Genomic DNA, 7,587 nt, shown 5'->3' on the forward strand with positions numbered 1-7,587 from the left:
ATTTAGCTTCTTGTTAATTCAACCAACTATTGTAGAAAGAAAGAATGGGGTTAAGAAATGTGACTTTGAAGTATGATTACAGTTTGTAATGATAATAACGATTCGATAATCGCAATCGATTCATCAATTAAAAATTACATTCACAACAAAGGGTGACCAGTGGCGGTAACACCCCCCTGCAGTATTACGAGAAGCTTTCGAAGGAATACTCTCAATTTTTAGCCACATCCAAAACCGCTAATCTGGCAGCGGGTCTTACTAATACACCGTTAGCTGTAAGAATTTTTGCGCTACGAACTTGTCCATCTTTCGCTATGGAAGTTTCAATAACTTTTCCTCTAAGCCACACGTTCCTTGGACTCGACGGGTCGACCACAATAACCAGATCGTCAACACTTATTGGTTTTGCCTTCTCATGCCACTTTGACCGAAATGTTAAAGATGGTAAGTATTCTTTTACCCATCGCCGCCAAAATCTTTCGGCATACTGTTGAGAATACAACCAATTGTTCCTCAGTGCCACTCCACTATCATCATACATTGCCAAAGGCTTCATACCGTTAGTAGAACCAACTAAAAATTGGTTTGGTGTGATTGCCTCAGCATTCTCATTATCGATGGGTTCATACACAAGAGGACGTGAGTTTATAATATTTTCCACCTCCGCCATCATTCCTCGCAACAACTCTTCATTTGGTACTCTAGTTGGCGTAATATTATTGTAAACAGTTTTTATGGATCGCACAAGCCTTTCCCAGGCGCCACCCATATGTGGTGACGATGGGGGATTAAAATTCCATTTTGTTGTTGTGGTGGTGAAATTCCGAACCAACTCATTTTTGTCAACCTCCTTTGCTGCCTCGCGTAGTTCCCTCTCTGCACTAACAAAATTTGTGCCGTTGTCACTGTAGAACTCGTTTGGAATCCCACGGCGACACATGAAATTTCTAATTGCTATGATGCATGATGACGTATTAAGTGTGGTGACTATCTCAATGTGAATGGCTCTCATCGTCAAGCAGGTGAATAGTGCACCATATCTTTTCTCGGTATGCCTTCCGACTGTAACCATAATTGGGCCGAAGTAATCTAATCCCGTGTACGTAAAGGGAGCACAAAATGCTGCAAGACGGGCTGCTGGCAACCTTGCCATTTGAGGAACGGTTGGAGCAGCTTTCCTTATTTTGCATACCTGACAATTTTTTACCACTCTTTTGAGAACAGCTCTTAATTTAGGTATGTAGAATTTTTGTCGAATCTCATTAACGACGGTTTCGTGGTTCATATGGTGAAAATTTGCATGGATATCAGTAACTAACAGAATTGTTATGCGGCTAGCTCTGGGCAAAATAGTTGGATTTCTTGTGTCTTCCGAGATCCATGTTGCATTTAAGCGCCCATCAACCCGAAGAATGTCGCATTCATCTAAAAAAGGTGAAACTTTATATATAGAACTAGTCTTACTCACTCGTTTGTTCATTTTGAGAGCGTGAATTTCATCCGAATAAAATTCTAGTTGTGCCAAGCGAAACAATACACTTTCTGCCTTTAATAGTTCCTCGGATGTTAGTTCTTTGTTTTTTTGTTTTTCTTTGACAATATTAAAAAATCGCAACACGTATGCAGTGGTTCTTAAAAGCCTTTTCCATTTAGAAAATCGATCGATTTCTATAATTGGTGCTGTGTCCATGTGCAGTAGAACAGTCTCTCTTCTTTCGATGTCTTGTGGATCCAATTCTATTTTTTCTAAAGGCCACTCACTTTTTGGTTTTAGGAGAAAATTCGGTCCCTTAAACCATCGACTCTCAGCAGAAACATCTGGCTTTCTTGCCCATTTAGTTGCCTCGTCAGCTACGTTTTGTTTCCCTGTTATCCAATTCCACTCTCCCAATTCAGTAGTTTCGAGAATTTCACTTACTCGGAGGGAAACAAACTGGTGATATTTTTTGTTATTATAAGTGAGCCAACTTAAGACCGTCCTTGAATCGGACCAAAAATATTTCCTATTTATTGTGATAGAATGATTGCTTACTATGGTGTTTGCAAATCGGGTACCAATGAGAGCAGCCATGAGTTCTAAACGAGGTATTGAGATAACACGCAATGGAGCAACTCTCGTTTTAGAACCGACTAATGAGCAAACCACACTCTCACCATTAACTATTCGAAGATAAGCTACTGCGGCGTAGCCGTTCTCGCTGGCATCTACAAACGTGTGTAGCTCGACTTCTGCGTTGTTGTAATCAGTTATACACTTGAGATAACATCGCTGAATGCTCACGTTCTCTAATTCCGGTAGGTGTTGTAACCATTTTACCCATTTTTCATTTTGTTCTTTCTTGATGGGCTCGTCCCACTCAACCCCGGACTTCCAAATTTCTTGAAGAATTATTTTTAGGTACATAAGAAAGTTGCCGATCAATCCCAGCGGATCATAAATTGTCATCAAAATTTTCAATACTTGACTTTTAGTTGCATATTTTCTACCGCAGACTGCATCATTTTCTAAAATATGAGGGGATATTTTGAAGACAATTTTATCCATTGGAGGATTCCAAAAAACTCCCAAAATTTTAAGCTGTTTTTGCGATTTTGCTTGTTGGCCTTCTAATTGTTCAATAACAGCTGGTACATTGGAGCACCAATTTCTCAAATTGAAGCCAGCTTGCTTTTGTATAAAATGGGTTTCTTTTGCTATTTGAATTGCTTGTTCTGGTGTATCTGTAGAGTAAAGAAAGTCGTCTACGTAATGATTTTCCTTAAATGCCGACGCTGCTTGCGGCAGCTTTTCTTCGAATTTTGCGGCATTTAGATTTTTTATATATTGGGAGATACAAGGAGAACAAGATGCTCCGAAGGTCATCACATTCATAATGTACACATCTGGCTTCACATCCGTCTGGCAGTTACGCCATAAAAAACGCTGTACGTGCCTATCTTCTTCCCGAATAAACACCTGGTGAAACATTTGCTCGATGTCACCGCAGGTCGCTACTGATCTTTCTCTGAATTTATACAGAATGCCTTGAAGTGAGCATAAAAAATCTGGGCCTTTAAGCAACATTGAATTTAAAGAGACCCCATTAAACTTCGCCGCTGCGTCCCATACTATTCTACACTTGCCTGGTTTGTTCTTATTAAATACGGGAAATATTGGCAAATACCAAACCCTTTGAATCTTTTCAGTTGAGTCAATCTTACTAATAAAACCCTTCGCTAGATAATTTCTCAAAGTTTCCACGAATGTATTCAACAAGTCGTCATTTTTCAATAATTTATTTTCGAGACAGACAAGTCTCTTTTTAGCCATCTCATAATTGTCTGGAAACAACACTTCGTCGTAGCGCCACAACAGTGATGTTTCGTAATGTCCGTCCGCACGCTGATGGGTAAATGTTTTTAATATATTCATTGATTTTTCATCCTCTTTATTTGCCTGTTGTTTTACAAAATTTATGCCCAAATTTTCAACGTTATAGAATAATTTCACCATCTGGTGTATTTTAGAGTCGCTCTCTAAACATTCGCAAATGTGCATAGAGAAGGGTGAGTGGGGCGCATCGCCGCAGGGGCCAAACACAGTCCAACCAAGCGCTGTCTTTATGGCAATTGGTTTCCCTACTCCTCCCTCTCTAACTTTATTACAAATTGTCATATTCGCATTGTTCAATCCAATAAGAATTTTTGGAGTGGCAGCACAATAGCTTTCGATGGGCAACCCTTTTAAATAAGAGAATTTCTGGCAAAGAGATGCATAGTCCATCGTTTGTTTAGGCAATAAAAGTTGTTTCACAGAACGTACATCAAGTGAAAATGGTTTTTTATTTTGTCCTGATACTCGTATTTTCAGTCGTTGTGACTTACTTTCAGTCCGTTTTACATTAGCCGTCCATTTAAGGCAGAGCTGTTCAGTTTCACCTTTTAAATCTAATTGATTTAAAATATCCTCTTCTATTAAGCTAGTTGACGACCCGTCGTCTAAAAATGCAAAAGTATGTACGACTTTGTTGTTGTTGCCATGAATACATATTGGTATCACCTTAAAGAGGAGTGGGTGTTTAGTGACGTCATGTGTGTTCAGAGTCTCCTCTTCTTTGTTTACATTAATCTCTTTTGTATCCACTCTCTTCTCATTACCTATCTCAGAATGCATGTGTGGTGAGTTTTTTGATCCATGCAATAAGTGGTGATGTTTATATTGGCAACCAACGACGTTGCAGCTCTTGTTTTTGTTGTAGCAAACACCTGAGTGTTTCCTTAAGCAGTGCTTGCATAAATCAAATTGTTTTACTGTATTCCACCTTACTTTACGATCGTACTCCAGGAATTTTTGACAATTGGCAATGTTATTACAACCTACCCTTACATCTGGTTGGTTCAACAAAGAAAAATAATCAAGAAGGTTCAGCGGTTAAAACTAGAAGTGCCCATATGTAATAGGTACTTTTAGTTAATGTGGTATCACAATGGACTGAATAGTCTAAGTGAGCCTGAATCTTAATCGGGCTGCCACTTTAACCTAACCTAACCTACATAAATGACATTTCTTTTTCTTCTCATCTCCGTGAGTGTTTAAAAACTCGTTTCTTTGTTTACGATTGTGGGAAGATGAAGAATGAATATTATTTTCTACATTGACGGTACTAGCTGAAAGGCCAATGTCAAAAATCCATGCAGAAAAATCAAGTAAGTTTACTTTTTTCCACTCTGCTGTAAAATTAATTTCTGTGCTCCCCAGTTGATTTGATAGTACGGTGGTAGTTTGGATATGAGCTCTTGGAGTAGAGATGAATCGTTAAGCTCATCAGCAAGGCCACAGGCTTCAATTGTGGATTGAAGACCTTTAACGTGAATAGCAAAATTTGTAATTGATTCCATTTTATTTGGATTGACGGACGACAGTGATTTTATTTTACTTTTTAGTGCAAATAATATTTTATCGGGCTGGCCGTACAAAACCTTCAAAATTGAAATTGCATGGGAAACGCACGAAGGATGAACCAATATACGTTTGACGGCTTCTAATGCCTCTCCACGTAATGCCCGTTGTAGACGTATGAGGTTTTCTGCATCGGTCAGACCACAGACGGCGGTGGACCATTCGTACGTAGAATTGAACAAGGGCCATTCTTCGGGTGAGCCTGAAAAGGTGGGTAGTTCCTTTGGTACGGTTTGACGAGCGTGCAGTTGATCAGATGTTAGTCTGCGTTGGGTTGTTGATGGCTGTTCCAAGTGTGGCTGGGATGTATCAGGCAAGTTATGAGAACCTAGTGGTGTTTGTTGAAAATTACCGCTGTCTTTAATACAGCTAGGGTTTGCCGGTTGTACCAAATGATGTTTGTTATTATGGAGACCAAATGATGTTTGTTGTACGTTACTGCTGTCACGAAAAGAGCATTGAGTTGAAGGATGTACATTCTGACGTTTTGTCGAAGGAAGTGCAAACATTGGATCAATAAAATCGAACGAATTATTGTTGTTATTCGTATTATTGGCTTGCAATGGTACCATGCTATGGGCAACAGCTGACATAAACGGGTAGGTTGTGGGCATGCATTCCGGGGCTTTTGCGGCCATTGAGGTTAAGTTTGGCATGTCAGCCTCTACATTTGGGGTAAGTAACACATCTACAGCAGATTTTCCCAAATTCACGCCCATTTCATTTACGCCAACTATGGTACGATCTATTTCTGGAGATTCCTCGAGCTCTTCCAAAATTTTATACTTCTTGGCAAGGTATTCTTGATCCCTTTTCGCTGCAAGTTCTCGTTCCTCCTCCAATCTTTTGAGTTCAAGAGCTGTTTTACTATTACACGAAATGTGTGAAATACTAGAGGAGCGTGAGCTTCCAGAAGATCTTATGCTTTTACTGGAGCGGAGTGTGCAGGGTGGACAAGTCCATGAGTTGAAAGGTTCCGAAGCTTTGCTACAATTTTCGTAGTAAGACTTTTGGCAATCACGGCAACATACAACAGTTCCATTAATAGACTCGTGGCAAAGTTGGCACAAAATGGTGGATGCTTTCTGGTTGGCGACGTTGAGGTTATGTGGTTCGCCCTGACCTATAGAAGAGTCCATTTTAGTACTTACGTGTGGCTTAGGAATTCGGCAGCTTAAGTCCAGGTCCAGGTGGAATTCGGCAGCTTAAGTCCAGGTCCAATTCAGGGATTGTCGATGTGCAACACGGTTTTGATATCTTCTCTTTCCAGGCCAATACCAGTTAAGACGAGGGAGTCCTCAATAAGAATTAAAAAAATTTGTTCCCAATAGAAGGTTCGTGGCGATTTTGAAAAAATTCCCAACACAGGTTAAAGTTTGGCGAAATTCATTTATTTCTTTATTGCTTATTCTAAGCGCAACCATATGTTTTAATTCCTTAAAATTAATATATTTATTAAAATATTTTCAAAATTCAAGGTTATGAGCATACTTATTGGTATCAAAATCAACAGCTTATTTTACGGCTGTTTTCCAGAAGAATTTAGCTTCTTGTTAATTCAACCAACTATTGTAGAAAGAACGAATGGGGTTAAGAAATGTGACTTTGAAGTATGATTACAGTTTGTAATGATAATAACGATTCGATAATCGCAATCGATTCATCAATTAAAAATTACATTCACAACACAGGGTGACCAGGCGGTAACAATCGGTAGTAAACTTTGGCCTCTGTGGTCATATGAGTCTAAATCGGACGAAAGATATATATGGGAGCTATATCTAAATCTGAACCGATTTGGCTGATATTCTGCAAGTTTTTCGAGACTCATAAAATATTCGGATATACTGAATTTGAAGAACATCGGTTGATAAACACGCTATCTATGACCACATCGGGGATAAATATATATGGCAGCTATATGTAAAACTGAACCGATTTTTTCCCAAACCAATAACGATTGTCTCTGTCCCAAGAAACGGTCCTATGCCAAATTTGAGGACGATCGGACTTAAACTGCGACCTGTACTTTGTGCACAAAATTACATATACAGACAGACGGCCGGACGGACAGACAGACAGACTGACATCGCTAAATCGACTCTGAATTTAATCCTAAGCCGATCGGTATACTAAAAGATGGGTCTATGACCACTATTTCTTGGCGTTACATACAAATGCACAAACTTATTATACCCTGTACCACAGTAGTGGTGAAGGGTATAAAAACAAATCAAATATTGTTGAAAAGTTATATGAATGTAGAAGATTATTAAGCTTAATAACCTAATACAAACATATATTTTCTATTTGATAATTGTGCTGTATACATAGAGTAAGTTAGTTTGGTCGTTCCACATAGGATCTTGGTTAGAATCTTGCCTTATTGTCATATTACGTTCATATCACCAACATTACGATTGAATGCATCGTGTTCCATGGCGTTTGTAGCAAGGCGTGCTAAGACATACCCAGCAAAAAAATGGAAGTTGTTCCACAAACATAAAGCGCATCCGGAAATCCCTGACCATTTTTTTTCCACTTCTGATGCAGTTCTTTTGGACAAGCCTTAGAAAGTACGGAATTAGGCCGATTTAAGTGAAAATTTAAGTTTCGGACAATAAAATTTCCCAAAAAAGAATAGAAAA

The 7,587-nt window shown here is 39.0% G+C and overlaps 1 protein-coding gene across 1 annotated transcript; it reads right to left on the minus strand.

The window, feature by feature from the left end:
• Positions 1-211: 211 nt before the first annotated feature.
• Positions 212-6,078, minus strand: LOC142235765 (uncharacterized). Its single transcript, XM_075307022.1, has 3 exons — positions 4,697-6,078; positions 4,534-4,643; positions 212-4,368 (listed from the first exon to the last, which is right to left on the minus strand). The coding sequence occupies exons 1-3, from the start codon at positions 6,076-6,078 to the stop codon at positions 212-214; spliced, it is 5,649 nt and encodes a 1,882-aa protein (XP_075163137.1).
• Between the last annotated feature and the right edge of the window lie 1,509 nt (positions 6,079-7,587).

The sequence above is a fragment of the Haematobia irritans genome, chromosome 4 (assembly GCF_050003625.1).
Source record: "Haematobia irritans isolate KBUSLIRL chromosome 4, ASM5000362v1, whole genome shotgun sequence".
In the NCBI taxonomy this organism is placed as follows: Eukaryota; Metazoa; Arthropoda; class Insecta; order Diptera; family Muscidae; genus Haematobia; species Haematobia irritans.

Excerpts from the sequence above, each read along its gene's own strand:
- LOC142235765 (XM_075307022.1), bottom strand. The coding sequence starts at position 6,078 with ATGGACTCTTCTATAGGTCAGGGCGAACCACATAACCTCAACGTCGCC. Across the intron at positions 4,644-4,696 it reads TTACAGCAGAGTGGAAAAAA|TACCGTCAATGTAGAAAATA; the intron begins GTAAACTTACTT and ends CCTTTCAGCTAG. Across the intron at positions 4,369-4,533 it reads GAAAAAGAAATGTCATTTAT|ATGTAAGGGTAGGTTGTAAT; the intron begins GTAGGTTAGGTT and ends TGAACCAACCAG.